At 44.4% G+C, this 25938-nt stretch overlaps 2 protein-coding genes across 3 annotated transcripts in view; one reads left to right on the top strand and one right to left on the bottom strand.

Moving 5' to 3' along the window:
• LOC147654432 (uncharacterized) overlaps nucleotides 1-25938 on the top strand; it is a 749593-nt gene that overhangs the window by 511961 nt on the left and 211694 nt on the right. The window lies entirely within an intron of this gene.
• Nucleotides 648-14748, bottom strand: POGLUT1 (protein O-glucosyltransferase 1). 2 transcript variants are annotated; one of them, XR_015285411.1, is made up of 12 exons: nucleotides 14631-14747; nucleotides 14353-14443; nucleotides 12414-12557; nucleotides 11856-11991; nucleotides 9111-9232; nucleotides 7542-7601; nucleotides 6476-6575; nucleotides 5625-5683; nucleotides 3653-3820; nucleotides 3279-3431; nucleotides 3087-3143; nucleotides 648-2469 (listed from the first exon to the last, which is right to left on the bottom strand). XR_015285411.1 is itself a non-coding variant. In XM_086884138.1 (11 exons), the coding sequence occupies exons 1-11, from the start codon at nucleotides 14707-14709 to the stop codon at nucleotides 2313-2315; spliced, it is 1173 nt and encodes a 390-aa protein (XP_086740264.1). In that variant the 5' UTR covers nucleotides 14710-14748; the 3' UTR covers nucleotides 648-2312. The 2 variants fall into 2 exon arrangements, 1 of the variants encoding a protein (XP_086740264.1); XM_086884138.1 differs by lacking the exon at nucleotides 3279-3431 and having other exon boundaries at nucleotides 14631-14748.

Here is a 25938-nt window from a genome sequence, read left to right as displayed (position 1 = left end):
ACCGCTCGGCTCGGAACCGCTCGGCTCGGCTCGTCTGGGCTCGGAACCGCTCGTGTAAGAGATTGCATTATTACTGATTAATGACTCCAAACATTTTCCCGTCTGTGCAGGGCTAGGTTTGTTTCCCCCCTCACACCCCCCAGAGGGGAGCTGAGTTTTGGGAGCTGCGATGCCCGGTTCGCATTGGACAGAGGGGTGCAGCCCCCGGGCTAAGAGGTAAATGCTGCACGGTGAGATGGTGCCTCTCATGGTGCTCATTGCCTCCCTTAAACTGCTCACTCTGTGGTGAATTCCCCCGACCCTCGGGGAAGGCTGAGGGGGCATTCCTGGCTTGACTGCAGCTGTCGTGTCAGGGTCATAAACCATCAACGCCCCCCGAAGCGCCCCAGACTCGTTTGTGAGGCCTGTCACCAAAGGAGTGACAGCTCCCCACCAGGGGAGGTGCCTGGGCCTTCCCACCGAGCCTGTGAGTATTTTAACCCATGGGACTTGAATTCCCGGGATTCTTCCCCCATTCCTGACAAACCATCACTTCAGCCAAGGGCCATCTAAGGTGCAAGAAATCATCGCAAGATCTAGGGGTGGAAAAGCTGGGGCTCTGCAGACCTTTTATTACTCTTTGATGAAGCAACAAGCACTCAGCAAAATTTCATTTTTGTTTGTTTTATTCCAAAAAGCACTTCTTTCCAAATGGTTTTAAAATATCATACAGAGCTGCTCAGTTTCTTGGAGTGCTGTCTCTCCATTGGCTAAAAATAAAAAACCAGAAAACCCTTTCCACTCTGGCACAGATTTCCTGGGAAACCAGGCTCTTTTAATGTCCTATTCTGTTTCCTTTGCTGGGTGGGATAACCCCAGCACTGGTCCCAAAACCAACACACTGCCCCAGCAACCTGCATTTGATCAACAGGGCCAGCTGCTGTGTCCCTGTACCAGGGCTGCAAGGCCTCTGTGAGGGCACATGTGCACTTAAATGTTATTGTTCCATGCAATTTTCTTCTTCCCTAATCCACACAGACTGCAGACTGGCAGAGAGCAGTTGCTATCATCCTCTTCCATGATAATGTGCTTCTCTCAGCCTTGAGGCTGCTTTACCATCAAGGGTGCTCCCCTGGGAGGCTCCTGTGTCCCTCCTGACACCCACTCTCCTGTCTGGGTGCCAGAGAAGATGCTGTTCCCTCCCAGCCTCTCACCTCAGGGGGCACAGAGCATTTCAGGAATTACAGTCCTGGGCTGAGAGGCTGTGGTGGGCATAAACACAGCACAAACAAGCAGCCTGTGACTGAACTCAAAATGGGTAATGTGAGCAGTAGCTGCTACTGTGTGACTGAAGACATTCCCTCAACCAGGCTGAAGGAGATGAGAAAAGAAGTTGTACAGCTGTGGGGAGGAAAAGCAAGTACTGAAGTGACCAGATGTATTACCAATCTCAAAAAAACCCAACAAAACCCCAAACCAAAAAACATCCAAAATAATCCTAGAAAGATTACAGAAGGGGATCAGAGCAGACTCTGCACTTTTGGAAAAAATAAGTGCTGAATCTACCTCTGTGAATACTTCCTCTGGGTTCCTAAGGGTCCCAGGAGGTCTGGCCAGGCAGCTGGTGAGAGATAATTAACAGGGGCTCAGTTGTGCAGGGCTGTGCAGGCACCCAGCTCATCTGTTGGAGGATGAACCACCTCTTGGCAATCAAATCAGTGATTGTCAAGCACATCACCAGCACCTGCTGCTCCCCTGTGAGGTAGGTAGGGTAACTCTGCAAGGATCAGTTATCCTTCCAAGGATACTTTTAAGAACTTTCACCTCTAAAGCCCAACATAAACATCAACTCTAAGCTATCAAAAAAGGTTACCCCCAAATCCCATTACCTGCTTCTGTCAGAGAACACCTAAAACCCCAAGTGCTACCACCCAGCTGAGAAAACATTTGCCAAACCGAAGGGGCAAGTATTTGCCAGCTGAGTGCAGCTCACAGTCTGTGTCCTTTGCCATGACTTCTGGTAAAAAGTCCAGTAAGGACTTTCCTCATCAACTGAAAGGAATTTAGGATCATTCTGAGACAGGTAGTAACTAAGTCCTAAACGCTAGCACCCCTCCTCTAGGCATGACTGACCACCCTGTTAAATGGCCATAATTCAACATGCTGCTTAACATTCTTGTGGTGACAATATAACCAGGTCCCACTGCCTGGAAGCAATGTCAAAGTCAGCCTACTGCTGTCCTCTGTAGTTCTAGTGTAAAAGGTAAGTCTGAGAGACCAAGAGATAAGTTAATATTGATCTTCAGATTTCCACAGTGATCACAGGGAAGTCTCTACAGTTCTGTTTTCAGCTGTCCAGAAGTGATCTCGCTGTAGCTCTTCCTCCTTTTCACTTTATAAGTCAAGGTTTGGGAATATTCAGACAGCAGATGTTCCCAGTAGCAAGAGATGTCCTCCATCTCCAAGTGCTCAGTGATGAACTGACGTCCCCTAGAGACACACAAGGCACAGTCAGGACTGTTTTCCAGTTCCTACAAGAGTCATTAGTTTTGGTTTGGATGTATATCAACATTCACTCTTCCTTGTTTCAAATGAGAAACAACATGCACTGCTCTGTACCGTCTACTTTAATTTCACAATTTTCATTCATGCTCACAGCTCTGACAGTTGCAGTGCTTTTGCTATCCTCAAGACAGTATTTGCTCTCTGGGATAATAAATATCAGATTTCACTTATCACATACAGCTAGAGCAGCACTCATGCATGCTGCTTCAGACCAGCCTGGATAGATAATGTTTACAGTGCAGATACAGCTCCCAGGAGCCAGCTTGCCTCATACTGAGACGAAAGCTCCCAACCTCTGCCAGCTTTCCACAGGGTTCCTGACACATGGTCACATGTGAACCAGAGCTGAGCACAGAATCCTGTTCTCTGCTTCCCTCTGCTTGTTACGAGTGCTCCAGCCCTCCTGCTGTGATCGCAGAAGATCAGTTATACTGTACCCTACTAATACTGGGTTGTCTTTGATGGGCAACTCCTTCAAAAGAGGTGTAAGAAAATGTTTTGGAAGAAGACTGCCTAGTAGCCAGGAAGGACACACTGCTTACCTCTCTGAAATTTCTTGTGCTATGGCATCATTTTCCTTTACAAACTGTAAGAGCTCCCTAAAATGAAAAAAACACAAAAAAACCCCAGAAAAACAACTATGAAACAACTGGCTCAGTGGAGAACATCATCCCTTAGCTAAATTGTTGGGGAGGGTGAGGTTGAGTCTACAAGTGAGTGAAGGTGCTGCTCACCTCAGAGCACAGAAGGAACTTCTCCTCTTGAGTGTTTCACATCAGTTCTGGACAACATCCTGAAATCTGGGAGCTAACACATTTTTGGCCCACTGGTAAGTTCTTCTTCCCCCTTATCTCTGCTGCCCACTTGCAAATTTAAGTGTCTAATGCCTGTTGATTTCAGTAACTTACTCCAGTGAAACTGTACTCCCCAAGTAATATCAGCAAAGGATTCTTTGGGGGTGGTGATGAAGAGAAAAGATCACAATCTCCAAGAGTCTTTGCCTGATGTCTCAGAGTGGAGTCATTTCATGGCCTAACACAAACCATCCCACCTTCCCAAAGGCTTCCCCATGCTATGGAATGCTCCATGGAGCATTCAGGTCTCACACCTGACATCAGAGAGATCCGACTGCACCGGGATGTAGTGGACCCAAGGCTTCAGCTGGGGGTAGAAGAACTCCAGCCACTCTTCTCCGACATGAAAGACGAGTGAGCCACACAGGAAAAGGTGTTTCAAGCGGAAACTGGCCGCCACACCGCGGAAATTAAACAGGTACCTTTAAAAGGATGAGCAAAGAGAGGGTCCTGATTACATATTTTGTGTGAGGAAATGCACTAAGGTGTGCTGGTCCCCAGGTAGCAGTAAACCTTCCCTGACAGGCAGCAGCTGAGCAGCAGACCGGTCACTACAACAGAGGAAAGGCATTTATTTGATGCTGTTCACAGGAAAGGTGAGCTGAAGTTAAGGGTGTGCTGGGTCAGTTTCTGCTGTCTGTCAAAACTCAGTGAGAAATTCAAGGTATGAGGCTTTATCTCTGATAAAAGCCCCTGCCTATGAAAAACCCCCGAGGTCTCATGGGCAATTGCCAACAAGGCATGGAAGGTCAAAACATGGATTCTATGACCCTATGGGGTCACCCAGAGGCTTTGTCAACCACAAGGAAATTTTTCCTAATTCTCTCTTGCCTTGCAGTGAAGCTTTTCTGTTCATCATTGTGCTTTGCCACATCTATCTCAGGTTATTTTTTCCTCTGGGATTCTGCTTTAATCTGAATGTAATTGCTTCATATTAACTAGGGAATGCAACCCTAGGAGGTTAAATGGGACAGCACACAACAGATGGACCTTGCAGATAACAAAGAATCCACAATTTTGTTTTCAGTATTTTCTGCCAAGTTAGTAAAATGGGCTTGACTGTGGCAAGGGGGTATTTCTCTTAGCAAACTGTAACTCATAGGGATGTTTGTTTGATTACTTGTTTTCTTTATCAAACCCACATTTCTCCTATTATATGGAAAGCTGTTTTTCCTACGGGTAAACCTCCCCAGAACACATAACTGATCTTTGAAGTAAAACATTTTGAGCTGGGGGAAGAGAGTTCTTCCTTTAATTAAGCTATTTTGGGTGAGCTGGAGCTTATATATTATATATATTTTGAACATGATGGGAATTACAGCTAAACTTAGTTCAGCATTAAATAACAAAGGGTAAATTTGAAATTACTTTGCATCCTTTGTATTACCCAGGATCTCAAGGCAGGGATGAGGAGCTCACTGTATTAGGAACTCAACAAACACATGTAGAGATGTAACAAGAATGATGATCTGGAAGCATGGAAATGCCTCTCTCCAATGTCAGACACAGCTCCCACCATCCGTGACCTCAGCCAAACCAGCCTGCTCTAACACCTACACTGAAGGGAGCAGACAAAAGTTCATGTTGACCCTACCACCCTGGGCTACAACAAAAGTGTGTGAGAAGGTCTCAGCCTACACCATATGATGAGCTGGGGAGCATCAGAGTTGGGCAGTGTATGTGTAACAGAAGGGAGAAATCTGGGCTACAGTCTAGTGAAATATAAAATGAGACAAGTCAATCACATTTGCACAAAAACACAGATTCAGCCAAATGACTGAGCTCTTATATCAGCAGATTCTGGCTGGCAGAATCACAACTAGCAGAAGAAAAATCAAAACATCTGACATACAAGTGCATACACACTAGGAGTTTATATTGTACATAGAAACCCATGAGAGTATTGCACCAAAAACCTGTCATTAAGTAGTTAAAGAATAAAAACCTTTGTAAATCAAACCACATTCTCCCAAACAACATAAAAATTTGAATTATTACAAGTTCTGCTCAATCAGATTTCAGGTTCTCTTTTACTACACGTGCCCAGTGGCAGCACTTGTCATGCTAAGCTCCCAAATTTTCAACTGTCTTATATCTGCTCACAAGCTTTCATACGTACATGAAGCTGGACGTTGAATTAGACCTTAAAATAAAATGAGACCCTGCACCATGCAAGGAAAGGATAACCTACAGCCCTTGAACAGGTTTACTAATCAAAATTCTTACTTGTACTTGCAGTGATCAACCAATGGAATTTCCTTTGCAGGAGGCTTTCCTAAGGTGTCCTTAAAATAAAGAGAATTAAAAAACAAAGCAAAACAAAACAGTAAGCTTCAAATGGTGATTTGTTTTCCTTCTCAGTTAGAAACAAAGGTGATGTGTCAAAACCTTCCATTCCCACTTCTGAGAAAACCTTCTCTGGTGGGCTGTTAGAAGGATTGTAAAGAATTCCCGGCCCTTCAAACATGAAAAAAAGCTCAGTAAATTACACACTGCCTGTAAGTGAATGCCAGCACAAACACATTAAATGATAATGTTTTGTTGGCAGCTATAGAGTGGAAAACAGCTTGGGACAATGGACTGTGTGAAGCCAAGTGTAACTGGATTAGCCAAGACTGTCTGGAGAGAGCTGGACTGTCGACTAAGTAAGGAACTAAAAAAGTTATCAGCAACAGTTATCAGAAAGTTATCCGCAATAGGATCAAGAAATGTAGAAAACAGAAAAAGGTTTGAAGACTGACAACACCAGAGAGGCAGCTCAGAGACAGAAGGGGAAGGGTTGGCCAATTTTGTTGTTGTGGGAGAGGAGGAGATTGGCAGAGATTCATTTTCTTATGTGTTCTCCTTTCCTTGAACAACAAGCGTAGAAGGAAGAAAAGTGTTTGGCCTGCCAGGCTCCAGAGACTCCTTCCTTTCATCTGTCAGAGAGGTGCGGCCATCAAGGGAACTACAAACCTCCCCCACTCTAAAGGATCACCCACAACTCTCCAACAAGATGTTTCTCTCTCATCAAAGCCATCTTGCAATGCCACCCTTTCTGGCCTTCACACTCAGAAGACACACAAACACCCACACACCTTTTCAGATTTCCAAGCCTGGTTTTTAGTGTACTCAGCGTCAACAAGTTCCGGGTTTTCTCGGGACAGCAGGATGAGAGGATCTCTCTCAGGGCTTGTTCTGAAAAAGAAATGCTGTCACTAATTGCCAATCCCCCTGACTCAACAAAGCTAGCAGACTTGAGGCACTGCTTCTTTCTGAGGCTGACCTCCCTGTGTGCCCCCCAAAACATTATGAAGTGTGTACCACAGTGTAATTTCTGTCTAAGGGTATATTAACATATTAACGTTACGGGTACCAAAATTATTTGACTGACTATATATTTAACACTATTATTTAAACAATTTCCAGGACAAATCCTGCTTCCTTTATCCTAATGGGTGCCAAATGCTTTAACTCCCACCTTAGTCAGAAAGAGTTAAGAGATACTCAGCATCTTCAGCAGTGATCCCTCTGACAGGACTTTAAAACACTGCTGATAAACAAGGTTATGACATCCCTGAGACACATTCCTCATCACCTCCTGAGTCTACCTAGTAAGCCATCAAATCCTTCCCTAGTGGGGAAGGGAAAGAAACAAAGTATTATTTCAAACTGTCACTGGAGAGAGGCCAAAAACAATCTTCTCTTATCCCCCACCACTCAGGTAAGTCAAGGCCAGAATACTTTTCATTCAGTGTGAAGCACTTGCACAGCAAATAAAGCACTCACATTGGTAGAAAGCATGAAAAGTAATATTAAATCTTTAAATTTGTATCATGCACCTGCAGTTCCCTTCACAGAACAAAACAAGTGGGTTCCTGAGGTGACAGTTTTAGTCATTAAGAAATAATGTGGCAAATCCATCACAACTTCTGTTTCCAATATTAGATGATTATAATAAACTAGTTGCAAATGGCAGTTCTTGTGGAGAATAACTAATAGTGCAATGCTGTACAACATGTCTCACTTTCCTTACTTTCAGAAAACACACTCTGAGTTACACTTAATTAGGGATTAGGTCTTAGAGACATGGAAATTTCTACATATAGACAGCTGTCACAGCCTCCATTGGTAGAATCTTCTGTTGCAGGAAAAAACGCTCACCTGGATCCTCGGAAATATCCCTTAGAGATTTTTTTCTCCCACGGCCATTTTTCTGCAGATCTGAAAATAATTTTTATATGTGGCAATAAATGATTTCATATAACCATGAAACAACACTCTCATCAGCTTTCACAGCATGATGTCTTTTTCTATTTTTCATTTTTGATGAAAATCACTCTCTTCATTATAACATAAAAAATCTCTCAGCCAGGTCCAATGAAACAGGTTTTCCTGTGAATATTGTGTTTAAGGCAACATAATATAGGCTACTTTCCAGAAAACCTTTCAGGCAAAACAATGTATTACACACAGCCCCCGATCAAACCTTGGAAGGTATTAAAAGTCTACCTAAGATTTGAGTCCACTTTTTGTACTGTGGCTTTATTTTGCTGTACTTCACTGAATATGGATAGTGAAGAACGACTAGAGAGTTTCTAATCAGTCATTTCCCACTACAAAGCAAAACTACCAATCAAGAAACAAAAAACCCACCTAGTGTTTTGCATTTAAAACACAGGAGTTCATTGTTTTTCCCTAATCACTCTCATTTTAAACCTAATCAAATCCTTCAAAATAGCTGTTCACCTGGGGTTTTTTTCTGCCAGTGCAGTCACCTGCCTCACCACCTCTCAGGGGAACTCTGCCATACTTTCCTACTGCAGCTGCTGAACATGCAGGTCCTGACCCCCAAGCTGATCTCCTTATAACAAGTGAAAACACGAGGATGAGTAAATGTATTACACTACAACACATTAAGCTTTAGCTATGAATAATCACATGGATCTTCAGATTTTGAAAAGTGCAAGATTCAGCCTTGAGTTCAGATGTTAAGTCAATTACATAGACCTGGTTTTTGCTATTTTATTGCTACTTATTTTTTTTTGTGTTCACTCACTGTTGAACACTTGGTTTGTCACTCTCCATGGGAAGCAGCCCCTTACTCTGCTAATAAGTCAAAAGATCCAGCCAACAGGAAGATTCCCAGCCAGAAATGTCTTCTGTTCAGCCCAGTATTTACTCTTGATTCTTAGGAATGATTCCAGGTTTTTCTATTGCACAATGACACTCAATAAAAGCAGATCTAAAGAAGGCTTTCCTTTAGCCTTCCAGAAGCTTATACAAACATCCTGGATCATCCCTGCAGTGAAAAAAACACAGCTCCTAGAGAAGTAGTTGAAAAGAAAGAAAAATGTTTCTGCATATCAGGGGAGATTTCTGCATGCAAAAGATAACTGCTACTTTATTGACAAACCTGCTCTCCCCAAACTCGATAGTAATCTGGCCCTGACAGCATGAAGGATGTGCATAGTTTGTCCTCTGCATTCCTTACTAAAGGGTTGCAAACAGAAGAGCTAATTATAACTTCCCGTGAGATCACCCAAGGTTTCCATGGAGAATTCCCATACAGCAGTTAGGCTGTAGGTAGTTAATGTGAGGCAGCAGGACAGAGCATAGGCCAACAGACCTATGGTCTTAGACATAAACACTGGCCCAGTGCTGCCCAGTGCAAGATGGATTTTTTTTCTTCCATGAAACCTCCCCCCACACATAACCATTTCCAAAACATACCTTCTGAGGTCCTCTCTCATGAGATCCCAGCGCCCTAAACCTGTTGGATAAATTGGCCAAACAGCTGGTCCTCCTTCCCAAAATGTCCAGGCAGGATACATGATATCATTGTATTCAGATGTCTTGAGAAAAAGGAGAGTAATGCAAGAATAAGAGTAATATCTACTTTGGTTTACTGACTGGGCCCACCAGTAACAAATGTTCCTTCTGGGAGCTCTGCTGGCTTCCTCCATTATGTGTCCAAAAGAGGCCACAAGAGCTTTGCAGTCACCATTTGCTGGGCTTACAGAATCACAGAATTATTAGGGTTGGAAGGGACCTCTGGAGATCATCCAATCCAACCCTCCTGCCATGGCAGGGTCACCTAGAATAGGTGACACAGAAACACATCCAGGTGGGTTTGGAATGTCTCCAGAGAGGGAGACTCCATGACCTCCCTGGGCAGCATTTATATCAAGACAGCTTGATACTGAAATGCTTCAATGATTTTTACTTGTGCAATGACACAAGACTTTCATGTAGTAAATAGCAAAAGAGATCCATGATGCAGTTGATTAGTAAATAGCAAAAGACCTGAGCTCAACTCACTAAAGGCTTGTGCCTATGTGTAGCTAAATATGTTTTCTTCTGATGATAAGAGGCATTACTACCTCCTCAGAGACAGAGGCACTTAGAGACACTTTGACATTAAGGTTTCCAACACTTCATTCCAGACTTCCTAGAGATCACTTAACATTTCACCGTAACAAATATCCAGGTCATGTAAGAATTCCAGTTCCTCGCTCCTGTTTGGTTGCTTAAGTCCCCATACATTATTGAAGGGAAGACCAGCACTTAAGACTAAACCCTTCCATGAAACCAGACTATAGGCAACTTCCTTGCACTAGTAGTAAACTTCCTACACAATTATCCATCTATCTGTCACCTGGAGATACTGGAGAGTCCAAGGCCAATGAGGTAATCAGGAGGTTAGTGCACACAACTTGTGAACAGGGGCTGAGGAATGGGTTTGTCTGTGCACAGGAAGAAGAGGCTTGGGGAAATGTAAATGCCATCTCCTACTGCCTAGTGGGAGAGTTCAAGAGGAGACACACTCTTCTCTGAAGTGCAGAGCCAGAATGAGTGGTGGCAAGTTTTCATTACAAGAGGAGAAATTCCAGTTAGATAGTGGGAAATATGTTTTCATTCTCACAACAGGTCCAGCTCTGTCTGTGGATGCCCTGTCCCCTGGGATGCTCAGATCTGAGAAGGATGCAGCCCAGAGCTGTTCCTACTCTGAGCAAAGCTGCTGGACTGGGTGACCTTCTGAGGTCCTTTCCAACTTGAATGAGCGTGTGCTTCTCTATCTTCTCAGTCCTGCTACAACCAAGCACTGGTAACAGACCACAACAGCTCCATGATCAACTTTCTGAGATGCACAACAGGAAAATACCTCAATATCTTACACTTTCAGCTTTAGAAAGCACATGGGACCAGCACCCTGAAGTCTTCCTAACACTAGCTGCTGAAATGTCTTCCTAACACTGGCTGCTGAAATGTGAGCTGTGCTTGGTCACTGGGTTTCAATTAAGATAGGGTTGAGCTTACAGTTCAGATACTGGGCAATCGTGAGCACAGAAACTCCGTTTCTTGCAGGGTCTTGCAGGGCACCCAGGGACAGAATTATGAAAACAACTGCAGATTAAACTCCCGCAACCTGCTTTGCAAAAGCTTGGGTTCTGCTGGCTAGAGTTAAGGTTGTTCAATGGTCAAGGGGCAAGACAGGTTTGCTTTACTGCTGCATCCAGCAGCAAACATGTTATTGCCTGTACTGAAAATCTAGAGAGAATTTTAGGATCGCTGAGGAGTAGGCAATAGTTATGGATCATATTATGGCTCAGATTGCATGAGCTGAAGACTCAGGTTCAGAGTAAGATGCTGAAAAGTAGCAGAAACAGAGTCGGGTTTGGAACTAGCAAGACCAAATAATTAACTGCTTCTCCTTGTACCTCACTGTCTGCCGGACTTCAGACAAGAACAGGATTTGTTGTAAAAATGCAGGATTTGGGCATACAGAACATACACTAAGGCAAAGCAAGATTAGCCAAAGCTTGAGGTGCAAGGACATTTTGTTGTAAAGGATGAGACACTATGCTACAAGTCAGGTTTAACAGTGGGAGAGGTAGAAAAATATGCATGAGGGTTCTTGAGTCTGGGAGCAGAGAAGCAAAGAGTGACTGTCCCCATGCATGCATGTGCCTCTGTGTGTGTGTGTGCACATCTGCAGGTAGAAAAGGGAATCCAAGAGAAAAGGGTTCAGAGAAGATGACAAGATTATAGAAACACACATCTGTGGCACCACAAAAAAAAGGACTAAATATTCACATTAAATAAGATTACTGTACGACAACTGACATGTTCAAAAATCCTTAATATTGCTGATAAACTATGGCTACAGTTTTAAGAGAGGCATTGTAGCAGGAGGAATACTGCCACATATCCCACACAGCTGTGTATGATTCCACTGCAGCAGAGGTGCACTTTTTGACCTGGAAGAGAAGCTAATGAGGGGGAAAGCTGATCTATCAAACTGATCTGCAAGTCTGTCTGCCAGAAAACTGGAAGCAAAAGGAAACGAAGGACAAGAAGTAGTAAGCAATTTTGATGCATGCAAAACCTGCAGAGAACCATCCTCAGAAATATGTTCCCATGAGAAAGAAGAACATGCACATCTTGGAAATGTTCAGCTTTTAAAGGTGTGTGTACCTTGCTGAAGGAGAAGACTGGGATAATGGGTTTCATCCACTTGGGAGCCTGGGGGTAGTCCCGCACATTGATCACCATTTCCATGTCAGGGAGGCGGTGGATGACCCCCAGAATGAAGTGCTCAACTCCACTGCATCTGTGGGGAAATGACACATGGCAAGAGAGCTATAAGGAGGCAGGCTCCTGCAGTCTCTTGCAGCTCTTCCTCTGCACAGAGACAGAAGAGATGGTGAGTCTAAGCCATACCATGATGCAAACTGGGAACTGACTACAGCAGCCTCCAAGTCTCACTGGACACCAATGAGGCAACAGATCCTATTAAATCTGGGCTGATCTGATCAGGATCCCACAACCAACCAACCCTTTGTACACTGAAGTGCAACAGTGACACTTTTCTATTGATGCAAATAAGCCTAAGAGTTTATTTTCTGGTCTCCTGCTCTGATGAGGAATTCAGACCTCTGAAATATCATTGTACTCAATAACTTCCAACTTGGCAGTGTTGGAAGTACTCTTCTGTCCCAGCTAGGGAGAGCAGATCCTCTGCACAGCTCTTACCTTGCAGGGAACATGCAGTCCTGCTCACGATACAGTTTGTTTTTAATTATTTGGTAGTGGGTCCCGAGCTTCCGGCTCACCACATCTGATATTGTCTCCTTGGAAATGCCTCCTCGAAAAGGAGCCAGGTCCTGCTTCCAGACACTGAAACAAAACCATCAGCCATTATTATGTACCACAGGGAGGATACCGCACATTAAATTACTGCGGTGTGAAGAACAGTCTTCTAGCTAAAATAAGCTCCATGTAGCTTCTAGGAGCTCTGGTGTGAGAATTTAAGTCACTTGGAAGTTCCCTAGAGACTCATAGGCCCAAGCTTCACGCTTTTACCTATGTGCTGTTTGCCTGAACAGAAAGCCCAGCATAGGACAATTCTAGTTACTCTCCCACAAAAGTACCTGACATAGCCTAGCACATTTTGGGTAAAATCCTTCAGCTGACTTCACCCTTGTGCTCTGGCACTCCAAAAATGATGGGCACACCAAGGCCAAATTCTTCACAAAATCTCATGTTATGTAGACATTAAAAATGTAAGTAACAGTCTAGTTACATTAAATACCATCACCCAGGAACACTGGGTGAGTGAAAGCCGGCCCAGAAGGACAGGCCTATGTAGCACATGTCCTGTGACTTCTGCACATCACCAGTGACCTCCAGGAACATAGTATGGAAGCACAAACCTAATGAATATGAGAAAACACAGAAGAAGGACTCAACTTACATAAATTTAGTCTAAAAGTCCAGTGACCTAACTGCTTGGAGCATGTAAAAAACACTGTCAGATTGTAACAGCCAAGGAAACATTCTTTGCTTTTAGGTAGATTGCATCAATGTTTCAATTTTAGAAACTACTGTCAGGGTTATCCCACTGTGTGGGTGGTCAAACACAGGTACAGGTTGCCTAGAGAGGCTATGGAGTTTCTTTGACATATTAATGTCAAGTAGTACTCAAAACCTGACTGGTCTCAGTCCTGGCAACCCTACTTGAGCAGAGGGGTTGGACTTGATGATCTCAAGAGGTCCCTTCCAACCTCCAGAATTCTGCTATTTCCTAATTGGGTAGAGAACAGTGAAACTATGCCAGGAATTGCCATTGTACATAGTCTGACCACAACAGCATGAGCAGTCGGGTAGGGATGCAAACGGAATGAGCCTGAGAACAGGAGGAGAGTTGCAGTGCCATGGCACATCCACAGCCATCCTCACTTCATGTTACTATTGCCTATTATGTTCTGCAGAAATTTTGGAGGTTGTAACCACTTGGGAAGGTGTTTTGCCCATAGGTGGGCAGGAGCTGGTGGGGTGTACATTTAAAGATTAGGACATGTCTTTAGGCTGTATCTGGGTTGGAACTTAAAAAGGCCTGAAGGCTCAGCTAGAAGAGACTTTCCCTCATCAATATTTCAAGAGCAATGAAGATCAAAAACTCCAAACAGAGTGTACAAACAGTTGCTCAATATGACTCATCTGATTTTAAAAGCCAACATAGTACTCAAACCCCAAAATGAGTGAGCACATCTGATACTTTTAAATAGGAGGCTTGAAGTTGGGCATCTGTGTTTATGCATCTGAAATCTAATCTTAAAGGCAGAAGAATATGATAACTCCTAAATTCCTTTTCCTCCTTTAAATAAAAAGGCTGCTTATAGGTATCAACCCCCCCCCACTCCTACTGAGTGAGAAGGCAGAAGTGGCTTGTTAAGAGAAATGTCCAGCTATTTGTATGGTTTATTATGTGGTCATACATGAAATGCCAACACACTGTACGTCCAGCTGCAGAGGGTAACAAGGTGTGTGACCAGCGGCGGTCCCATAGCTGCAGATGTGACACCTTTGGGCCAAAACATTCCCTAGCTAATCCCCAATCCACCAGTGCTGCCGAAAGTATTCCCTCCTGCGTCCGGAGACCTGCGCAGTCGAAAGGAAATCAGTCTCTCACCTTTGGTGGCAGCTGCAATTTTCCTTTACACACGGCTCATAGGCTTCCACAGCTTTCTTAATTTGGCCAGTTATCGTTTTCCACTTGGCATCTAAAACACACAGGAAGGAAAAGCCAAAGGATTCGATCCCTCCGCCGGCAGAACAAGCGGCGGGCTGGGAAGGCGGGGAACGGGCGGCGGCTCGGGCGTGCCTTCCAGCCCGCGGTCCGCTGGGGGAGCCGCCCGGCCGGCCCCCCGGCCCCGTTCCGCAGCCGCGTCCCGCCGTGCCGCCGCTCACCTGCGGCCAGGGCGGGCTCCAGGCGGCACAGCGCGGCCGCCACGGCCCACAGCGCCAGCACCGCCCGCCCCGCCGCCATGGCCGCCCCGCCGCCCGGCCCAAGATGGCGGCGGCGCCCGCCCCGCGCGGCCATGGGAGCTGGAGTTCCCGCCCGAGCGCTGAGGGGGCGGGCGGACATGGCCGTGTGGCGACGGAGCCGCGGCGGGCTGCCAGAGAGAGATGGGGCCGTGCTGCACAAGCGGCCGCTGCCCAGAGGAGCTCGGAGCGTGCAGCTGGGATAGCCCCCGCGAACACCCGCCCAGCTCCGCCCTCAGGAATCCCGCCAGCCTCACACGGGGCTGCGCGCCTGCCTGCTGGCCTCGCTCCCTTCGGGCGTTTTTGGGGGAGAACTCCCCTGGGCGCCTGGATTCATCGAGCAATTGGTCCAGCCTCTAAGCTCCTGTCCAGCTCTTTCTCCTGGCCCGACCACTCGCTGTTGCAAAGGCCTAATTAAATTTGAACATCCAGGGTAAAGTCACAAATCTCATCATTTCAGTATAAAGGTTTAGGCTGATTTGTATAAATTTCTTTGCAGCTTCAGGGCTGTGGACTGCAAGGAATCATAGAATCATCAAATGGTTTGGGTTGAAAGAGACTTTAAACATTATTTAGTTCCAACCCCTCTGCCATGGGCAGGGATGTTTTTCACTAGACCAGGTTGCTCATAACTCCATCCAACCTGGCCTGGAACACTTCCAGATATGGGGCATCCACAGCTTCCCTGGGCAACGTGTTCCAGTGCCTCACCACCCTCACAGTAAAGAATTTTTTACCAAACATCTAATCTAAACGCATGCTCTTTTCCTCCTTCTCCTGTCACTACATGCTCTTGTAAAATGTTCCTCTCCATCTTCAGGCTCTGGAAGGCTGCAATTAGGTCACACCTAGGGTGTCTTTCTTCCAGGCTGAACAAACCCAATTCTCTCAGCCTTTCCTTGTAGGAGAGCTCCTCCATCCCCATAGCCATTTTGGTGGCCCTCCTTTGGACTCATTCCAACAGGTTGATGTCCTCCAATGATTAGATGACCTTTAAAAATCCCTTCCAGCTCAAGCTATTTTATGCTCTGTGAAAGAAGATAACTGAGAATCAGTGGTTGAGTACCATCAACATAATGTATAACATGACTTTCACTTTGCAAAATGGTTTGTAAGTGCCGTATTGAAAGCTACCCTCTGCTTAGCGCTTGGCATTTGAGTTTGGGTCCACTTGTTCATATTTGACCATCCTTCAGGAGACAGGCTTATCAACTGGGTGCTGGATGCAATACCCATGCTGAAAAGCACCCAGATGAACGTAGGTCAGAGGGGCTGGGGATAAGCAGATACCATCCAAACATGAGTCCAGACCAGTCAATCAATGTTTCTTCACAAGGCTCAATCAGGGAAGGTCTGTCACATCTTCATAGAGTCTGTGTATTCAAATGTGAACACTAAACATTCATTTTTCCTAGCCTGACGGCTTTGGATTTCAGGAAGAGGAGCTGTGGTTGTTCATAAATAAGAAGGAGCCACATTTACACTAAGTTTCTACGGAGTGAACTCTGACTAGGAACAACAGCCTCCAACTCCACTAGTCAGCTCACTTCACCTTGTGCTCTGGCTCTCCAAAAATGATGGAGCACACCAAGACTAAATTCCTCACAAAATGAGGAATAGGCCTCTTTTGTGTGAAACTGAATTGGTCCTGTAGGTATTTGTAGATTTGGGTGGAGAAATGATTACCAGAAAACAGACCAAAGAGGAAAAGCATGTGCTGACAAGGAGTGTGAATGTTTCCCAAGGACTGCTAAACTCCAGAGACCAGTAGTTCTACTGAATTTGCAAGAGCTGATAAAATCCAGGCACCAAGTCTGCTCACTCTGTGCAGGGCCACTAGTGAATATTGGGATCAAGCCCTGGCTGCGTGACTGGAGGGCAGCAGCTCCTACAGGCAAAGTCTGCGGGATCATGCGTGTTCCCATTGAAATTAGTCACTTTGAGGGACTTTCTGAACACCTGCTTGGAAGGTGTTAGTGCCAGCACAGCCCTCTACTGAGGTTGTCCCTATGAGGGATTTTTGTGTGTTATCTGCTATTATTAGTAACAGCTTCCCAGAGTGAAAACCTTGAGTATTTCTGGCTGTCTCATCTTAAACTCTTGTTGCATAGCCAAACATTTTTTAAGCAAATCAGGAAAATTAATCCCTTCTTTTCATCTTCTCCTCGAGATCCTCTGTCTTCCTTTTGATTTCTACTTAGGGATCTGCTTTCTTTCTTTCCCTCTACAGTCCTTCTCAGAGCTGCAGTAGTTACAGATCCAACTAGAGGCTGGTCTGAAGACACCCCCAAAAGTGTGAACCTTAGTAAGGTAAAAATAAAAAATTGTCAATACTCTTAAATATCGATCTTTACCTCCACTGTCCTCACTCAGTCTTAACATTGCTAATCCACCCATTAGTTCTAGAAAAGTTTTCTGTCTTCCCTCTCAGGTTCCAGACCAGATTTTCCTGCTTCTTTCCTGGCTGACTGAATAGAGACATCAGCGCTCTCTTCCAACACCATTTCTGTTTGTTTCTCACAGCTCTCTGCTAGTCTCCTACACAGCCAGTAGAGCTGTAGTAGTTCACTCTGTAGCAAAGGTTATTTCGGGTACTTTCTCTGAAGCAAATAGTAGGAGTGGCAGTCAGCATAAATGTTTAATAGGCCCTGAGAGCTAAGACTTTAAGATGAAGCTCCTTTTGAAGCTACATTTGCAGCCTCTGCTCTCCCAGGCTTTGTATAATGAAAGCACCCCAGGCCACTGTGGTGTGGTTTTGGCATGTGCTGTAGTTCCCCCCAAGCACCTTGGATGGTTGTAAGCCTCAGAACCCCTTGACTCTCACTTCAAACACAGCCTTTGCCTCACCTTCTCTACCTTCTTAATTTCCTGTAAATCCAGAGCTCTATGCAGGAGCATCTGGCTCTGATCTTTGATACCCTCCCTCAAACACAGCCCCTCCCTCATTTTTTTTCTCTGCCAAATCAAGCATAAACACCCACAAATTTACTTTCATCCTGTTCCATGTGCCCGGAGTGGAAAATCACTTGGCTGTAAATCTGGTGTCCTTGCTTTACATATTCAACATTGGTTAGAAGAAGGGTGCTAGGGAAGAGTTTGGTTCTCCAAGCTGCTTATAAGATTGAGTTGAAGAAAACATACTTCCTACATGTTGAGTTTCTTCTGTGGTCTGGCTTTTCTTTGCTGCTATCTGCTTGAGTAGGGGTGGCAGTGGAGGCTGTCCTCCTTTAATTCATCCTTTTGTGCCAAAAGGAATCCTAGGCTTCCTGAATTCCTCAAATAATAGGGAATATTTCCTATGGAGAATGGCCATCTCAGCAGAGGGAAGAAGGAAGCTGTACAGGCTGCTGAGCTTCAAAACCTGTGATTTACATTACCAAGGCTTCTGGGGATGGGTCCAGTCTTTCTCATAAGAAGCCACACAGCTTCTGGAGAGCCAAGATTGTTTCCTGTTGGTGAGATCCTTGTGGAGCTTCTTTTCCCCTTGGCTCTGAGCTGTGGCCCATAACATACAGCCCTGTGGAGGTGTTGGACTGTGGCTGTCAGGATTCAGGGCTGCAGTACATGGCTTGGGGATGTTTGGTATTGAATATTCAATTATTTTATGCAAAGGAGGGGAATTATAAAAGTGTTACAGCAACTGGAGCACTGCAGAGAAGTGCAATGCCAGAATAGCACACCCAGTAAGGGCTCGGGTCATGAATGAAGGCTCAGACTAAGACACTGCAGGGTCTGCAGAACCTTGGGGTTGGACTGGGCAAAACAATGCTGGAGACCCCAGAGTTCCGTTTTGATGAAACCCCATCAGAGTGTGCCAGTGAAGGAAGTCAGTAACCCAGCCCTCAACCCAGCCTGAGGATTTTCCAAGGCAAAGGAAACAATGGAGCTTCCAAGAAACAGTGGGAAAGGCATCTGTAGCTCAAGCCCAAGGTCAAAGTTTAAGTAGTTGTGCATGCTGTGTGAGCAACACAAACCAACTACATCTGGTGCTTGGGAGAAGATGCAAGAACTGCAGTGGTTTCATCCCTTGAGGGATTTGTGTGTGCCAGAGGATTCCTGTGCTCATGACAGTGATGACAGTGTCATAAAACTTTTTTCACATTGGCAGCAGGGTGTAGCAGTCCCAAAGAGGAAGAAGGACACCTATTTAGTGTGAATTGAATATGTAAATACACTTATAAACATTGGGCCAGGAATATATCTAAGGCTTTTTATTTGTACCACCTAGAAACTGTACAGATAAATCCATCTTTCTTGGAGGAGTTAAGAAAACCTAGGACTCTAGGAAACAGAAGGATGAACTTGAGTTCTGGTTCCTCCTAAAGACACAGCACTTGTCACTACCAGTCTCATTGCTGCAGCTACTATTTTTCCTGAAGGCTGCCATCACTGGAGAAATCCTAGATGTTTGTAGCTCCACAGACATTAAGTCAGTGGAGTTGTTAAATTATCAAAGCATGGAACTGTAATTGTGAGCATCTTGTGAACTGAGGTTCTAAAGTCACCAACACCCCTGCACAAACCAAAACCTGGAAAAGGCAAATTTGTAGTAGTGGAGGATGGCGGGGGGTAATGTTTTGAAAGTAAAAAGCCTCATCAAGAGGATGTATTCAATATTTGTACCCATTTGCATTTGCATTTGAGTCACAGGACATCACCACAAGCTGAAATTGAGCACATTCCTATAGAAAAAGCCTTGGCATTAGGCCATGGCTGTAAAGACTTTTAAAAATCTGTTTGAGAGGCCATGTTAACTAAAACTGATCATAAATCACTTTTTGCCATTGCCAGTGGGGATCTGGCAAGCACCTTCCTGCAAACAGAACGTCTCTTTCTTTAGCTGCAGTTGTATAACTTGCAAATTGAATGCGAACCTGAGAAAGATTTAGTAGTTGCAGGCACACTCTCTAGAGCCTTTGACAAAAATTCTGTGGAACAAAGTCCCAGGCTAGATTATGGATATGTCAATTGGGGAAAACAAAATAGAAAAACCCCAGCCTTGTCGGTTTTAAAATGAAATGCAGAATTTTATTGCTGCTGGTTTGCTGAGGACGAGACACTGCAGGATGTAATTAAAGTTCTACTAGAAAATGATTTGCACAGCTTATTCTGCCCCTGTTTCAGTTTAAAACGATTTAGATACCACTTCTCTGAGGCATGAAGAAAACTGATCCTTGAAGTGTTGCAGGAAAATAAAGACACAGAAAGCCATTTAGAGCCTGAAGGCAGCGTGAGACATCTCTGCCTCCCTCAATAGTCAGAAATACAAGTGATGTGAAATGGAGGAGTGCGTGCTGGTAGAAAACACTCACCCTCTGGAAGGAAGTTAGGGAAGCAGGCTGGCATCAGCTTGATATGGGAATCCTGAGCAGCCATTTTCATATTGCAGAGTAGTCTCTGAGGGTAGACACCGCAGCTTTGTAAGGGAGCAGGTCGCTGGTATCTCTTAATAGTGGATTTCATATTCATAACAACATGTCTGTCAATGCACTGCAGGTCAGTGCAACCTTATGTGTTTCCAGCTAATCCCTGGTGCCTAAACTTACCACAACAGTGGAAAGCTATGCCAAAACTCTGCCAGGAAGGGGGCAGTGTCAATCTGTTGCACTCTTGGCACTACTCAGTTGCAGTGGATTGTCACATCTGTGCTAGCAGAAATTGATATCGTAGTGAGGGTGGGTTTGTTGAGATAAGCAAATGGGAAAAGTGGAACAAAAACGTGGTGTGATTTTGTAGCCAGGGACTGGCAGTGTTCCACAAGTGATAGAGATGCACAGTAACAGAGACACTCGACAACTGAAGATGGGCTGTGCTCTGTGCAAACCTTGTGATCACATGAGGGGGGTTGTTATAGGCAGTGCATGCTCTGGAGGAATAGATGAACAGATTCACGTTTCCTGAATTCCACAGGCCAGTGGGAGAGTGTAAATTGCTGCCTTCCATGCAGGTGTCGGCTTAGAGTGGCTTTATGCTAGAAAAGTAGGCAGCTTTTCAGTGGGCTTTTTGCTAACCATGGGATGAGTTCTCCAGAGGACATGGGTTAGAACATGGGACATCTGTGGCAACAGGACATTTCTTAGGGGAACAGTCACCTTGTATGTACTTGTAGTGTCTATCAGCTGAACCTGTGTCCCTAGGGGAGCTTTGGGGATCTGTACCTTTCAGAAGCTCTTGGAGGAAGTACCATTGTGCAGAGGCTTGGGTGAACAGCACCCATCAGAGCTCAGACAATGATCCATGCAGAGCTCTTTGGGGTTCCTGGTTAGGAGGCATTCCTGGACAACGTGGAACATGGGAGTTCTTCCACGCTATTTCAGCCAGCGACAAAAGGCGTGTTCAGGTACAATGTGCTGAGCACTGAGAGGGCTTTGTTTCCTCCTCCTAAAGTCCCAGTTCTTGTCACTGCCACTGTCATTGCTGCAGCTACTTTGCTTCCTGAAGATCATCATTGCTGGAGAATTCCTAGATGTTTGTGACTCCACAGACATTAAATCATTGAAGTTGTTAAATCATTGAAGCATGGAACTGTAATTGTGAGCATCTTTGTTACAACTTTTTTGCAGAGCTGCACAAAATTCATGCTTTTCTCTGTCCTAGCATTGCTTGACTGTAATAGAATTTCCTTCTGCTAATAAACTGAGGCATTAAGTTTCTAATTTAGGGATGGGATAAAATGAGTTGTGCTGTGATTTCTAATCACGGGAGTACTCTTCTAATGTGCACACATCCAGTGTTTGTCATATAAAAATGGTTCCTTAACAATGCCCATTGCAGCTAATTTGTAACTACACAGTGTAAACATTGATTTCTAAAGTTTTTTAATAGATCCCCAAGCTACTTAATTATCACTTACTGACCCTTGTTTTCTAATGGTGATTAGTTTAGTTTCCTCAAACTTTATAAGAGCTGGGTCTCAAGTGGCAGTAATATGGACAAATTCTTACTCCATATTTAATAGGATAGAGGGTCTCCAAAGCATTACTAGATCATTCCCAGATTCCCAAAATTAGGCTTTACCTTCACAGTGATAGCCCTCTTAGCTGGACATTTTGAATGTTCTATCTGGTTCAGCTAAAGCTTGTATTAAAGTCAGGGAGAAGCAAATTCAAACCAAAACTCTGGGATTTTAAAAAATGTTGTTTGAAAAAAATCACAAAGTTTTGCTTATAGTAGGTTTCTTTCAGGTCTGGCACAGTTTTTTGCCTATAAACCTGTTGGATTCTTCAGCACACATGTCTATATGAGTTGAGGAAAGAGACCAACCTGGTTTCTGAGAACAAGGTGCCGTGAAGAAAGTAACTTAACTTAATCCCTATGCCAGTTTCACTGAATTGAACAATTAGCAGAGCTGAACTTCTCTTTTACACTTAGTCTTCCACTGCACTCTGCATCCCCCTACACTCTTTAAATGACATTGGCTGCAAGGCCAAGAGAAAAGCTGCTTTTGACTCCCTTGAGGTAGAAAATTGGAGAAAGGCTTTTGCTGATCAGAGACTTCCAAAAGCAGAAGTTAGTTTTCTTGTCACCTCCTATTGTCAGAGAGCTAGGTGTGTTTTAAAAGAGGTACAAGTTCAGAGACCCACCAGTCTGAAACAAGCAGTGAAACTTTTCTTCTAATCAAATATGATATCACTGAAAAGTCAGAAAACAGGACTGAAGGGTGCATTGGGATGTCTTCTAGTCCATTTCTCTATCCATAATCATGGCCTCTGTCTGCCACTCTTGACCAACACTTGCCCTTTTCTTAAAGACATGCAGTGATGGAGCCTGCTCAGACTTGTAGAAGTTTTGGGCTCATTTTGGGCTTGCTTTCCTTGTGAGTTCAATCCTGCCTTCCAATGCTGACACTAACTCCTGTCCAACCCCTGCCTACTAAATTTGAATAGCTGATTTTCCCTAAGCAACTATTGAATTTTACATGTATTTTTTGAATTCCATCCTTTTTTTCTTCCCAGACTTTCTCGGATAATCAAAGATGTTTTGAATACTAAGTCTGTTTTCCAGCATATTTGCAGCCTCTCCCAACAACATGCCATCTAAAAGTTTAATAAGCTCAGCCTCTGTTTCTTCATTCTTCTCATTAATGAAAATATTGAATAATACAAGCTCTGGGAGAGTTCTCTATAAAAACCTTTCCTGTTTGATGGAGAAGGAGCAGTAACTTCCATGGATAAGAAATTTCTCTTTCCTCCAACTGATGGTCAAGAACAATAATTTTTGCATATTGTGAAACATTCCAAGTTTCAAATCTTTTACTAAGAAAAGTCTCCACAGGCCGGGCAAGCACAGAATGCCTAACAGCAGAATTTATTCATAGATTTTAGAGGAACTGTGCTCTAGCCTTAAAGACCATAACCATTTAAAGGGACATGATCTGCTCAAGGAAATTCTTTAAGTATTTATGGTACTTTGCTAGACACCCAGCAGGACAAGACACCTCCTGGCCTTAATGCTGCAGTGTTACAGAAATACTCTCAGCAGATTGTTGAAGAGAAGGGGAAAAAAAAAAAAAAAAACCAACCCACAAAACTGTGGATTTGAGCCTTTTGGAACGGGCATGACCTCTATAGAGCAGCTGGAAATTCCTTAAAGGTTTTATTATTTGAAAAAGTTCGCATGGTTTGGTGCTTTTGACTTTTGGGTTGCACAGTCATCTCGTACTGATGATACAGTGATCTGCATGGAGTTAAGTCCTCCTCAGACAAACTTCTAAGGGTGCTTAGACATTTAAATGGCCAACAGGAGAGCTTAAAATTTTCAAGATAATGATGCCTTGTACCTTCCAAATTTAACTGGTACCTGGTACCAACTCTTTGGTACCAGAAAGACACTGTGTAGAAGGCAGGTTATCCCAAATGGTTCTGATGCAGTTGAAATGAGCCTGTGCTTGGAGAAACGGGCCAGTGAGAATCTCATAATGTTCTACAAAGCAAAATGTCAAGCTCTGTCCCTGGGGACAAAAAATCCCAAGCCACCAGAACAGGCCAGGGACTAAGAGTCTGGAAAGCAGCTTTGCAGGGAAGGACCCATGGGTCCTGGTGGGACACCAAACTGAACACAAGCCAGCAATGTGCCCTTGTGGCAAAGAAAACCAACATCCTGGAGAAATATCACCAGCAGATCAAGGGAGGTGGCCCTTCCCCTCTGCTCAGCACTGATGAGGCACACCTGGAGTGATGCCCAGTCCTGAGCTCCTCAGTACAAAACATATGTGGGCTACTGGAACAGTTCCAGCAGAGGACCAGGAAAATAGTTACAGGTTTGGGGCACTTCTTATGTGGGGAAAGGCTGAGAGGGCTGGGACTGTCCAAACTGGAGATGGGTGTGATCTTACACATGTACATAAATGCCTGATGGAAAGAAGACAGAGAGAGACTCTTCTCCATGGTATATAGTGAAAGGACAAGAGGCAACAGGCACAAGGTGAAACACAACAAGTTTTATCTGAAAAACTCTCTTTTTTTTCTTTCTTTTTATTTTTTTTTTTTTTTTTTTATTCACTGTGATGATGGGTTGAATACTGGAACAAGTTGTCCAGAGAGGTTACCAAGTCTCTGCACATGAAGATGTTAAAGATCTGATATAGATGTGATAAAGAGCTAATAAAGATCTGGATACAGGCCTAAGCAAGCTGCTCTGATTGAAGCACCTTTGACTAGGGTTGAAACAGGCAATTTTCAGAGGTCCTTTCCCAGATTTTTTGTGTCTTGGGGATACTCTTGCATATTCCTCTTGAGTATCCATGTGTGGCATCATCAGAAACAGGGCACTGACTTGAGCCCCAGCTTGCACCAAAATCCAAAGAAGGGAGTTCACATTTTGGTGTAAGGGAATGAGAGGAAGGTGTCTGTTCTTTGTGTCTCTCACACTTAGCAGAGACACCTCTGTGTGTGCCAACTGATGCCAAATTTGCATTTTACACATAATTGACTCTGGAAAGGCAGAAGGAGGCAGTGAAGAAAGCCCTGTGTGATGTAAGTGCACACCTTTCCATGTGTATAGGTCTGGATCCGTGACCAAGAAATCTCTCACTCTGTTAGACACTTCATCCTCTATTATCATAGACTTTTCTTATCATTATGTTTTTAATTACAGGCATAGATGGATATGTAAATCATCCCCTGTCTGAACTAATGAAGAAGCAATTTCATTCTCTTTCCCATAGTGGGAGAGGACACTGATAAAGCCACAGCCCTGACACAAGGTACCATTGGTTCAAATGACCTGTTTGAAAAATACGTGATAGGGACTTGTGGAGCTGTCACCTGGAAAGTCCATAGCAAGAGCTGGGAGCTTTGCCTAGTGAGGAACAAGAGCTTGCTCCAGAGGCAGACTCCAATTTCTGTGCAGGAAAAACACATTCTTCATGCATTTCTACAGGGTGTAGGGGAATGGGACTGGAACAGAAGACAGAGGCTGTGTATCAAGAAAAGCTTTGCTGCTGCAACTGGTATCTTCTCCACACAGAAACAGCAGAGCCTGGAAAGCTGGGCAGTGAGCAAACAGCATTCAGGATTTTATGTAAGGTGCATTAACAGTGTGTATTTTCCTCAGCTTCACAGGTAGAATATTTCCTGTTCTGTCTGTATCTTATTTCAACATTCTTTTTCTCCAAGTTGTAGAGTCTTGGTGTGCAGTGCAGTGACACTTCTGTGGGTATAGTCTGTCCTACAGGCTCTGATATACAGCTAATGCTGCTTTCTGAAGGCATCTATAGGATCCTGAGGAAGAAATAGTTCTTCAGTGCACAAGTAGGTCAGAGGGCATTATCTATTGCTCAAGTACAAGATTCCTCTCCTGCTGTGGGGTGCAGAACCTAGTGCTCCTACTTCAGCTTGTTTTTAATTAATAGCTGCGCGGGTTACACCGTAACAAAAAAGGCAAACATTGTGAAAGGGCCATTTTAACGTGTACCTAAGGTCTGAGTGGTATTTCCATGCAGCTTCTCTATATCACAGAGCAGCAGTGGTCCAACCTTTCTACACTGACGCAAAAATTCTGGACTGAGTTTGAGGGCTGGCCTGTTACTGGAATGTAACAGGTGCTGTGGGGGGGAGAGAAGCAGAAGGGGCCATTTGTGTCTGCACCTGGATGCCACAGACAGCTCCTGCTGTCAACAGCTGCCCTCTGTAACCAGGTGGTTTGGACTGGAACTGCAAATGATGTTGGTATCAGCATGTTCTGGCTGCAGAGGCATCAACCCCTGAGTGCCACCTTCTGTGAAGCTGAACTG

This window comes from Cyanistes caeruleus, chromosome 3 (assembly GCF_971803275.1).
Source record: "Cyanistes caeruleus chromosome 3, bCyaCae1.hap1.1, whole genome shotgun sequence".
Classification (NCBI taxonomy): Eukaryota; Metazoa; Chordata; class Aves; order Passeriformes; family Paridae; genus Cyanistes; species Cyanistes caeruleus.
The sequence above is the reverse complement of the archived record's forward strand: the minus strand, read 5'-3'. Positions and strand labels throughout refer to the sequence as shown.

Excerpts from the sequence above, each read along its gene's own strand:
- POGLUT1 (XM_086884138.1), bottom strand. The coding sequence starts at position 14,709 with ATGGCGGCGGGGCGGGCGGTGCTGGCGCTGTGGGCCGTGGCGGCCGCG. Across the intron at positions 9,233-11,855 it reads CAGTCTTCTCCTTCAGCAAG|ACATCTGAATACAATGATAT; the intron begins GTACACACACCT and ends CTTTTTCTCAAG. Across the intron at positions 3,144-3,652 it reads TCGGATCTCTCTGATGTCAG|GGAGCTCTTACAGTTTGTAA; the intron begins GTGTGAGACCTG and ends TTTTCATTTTAG.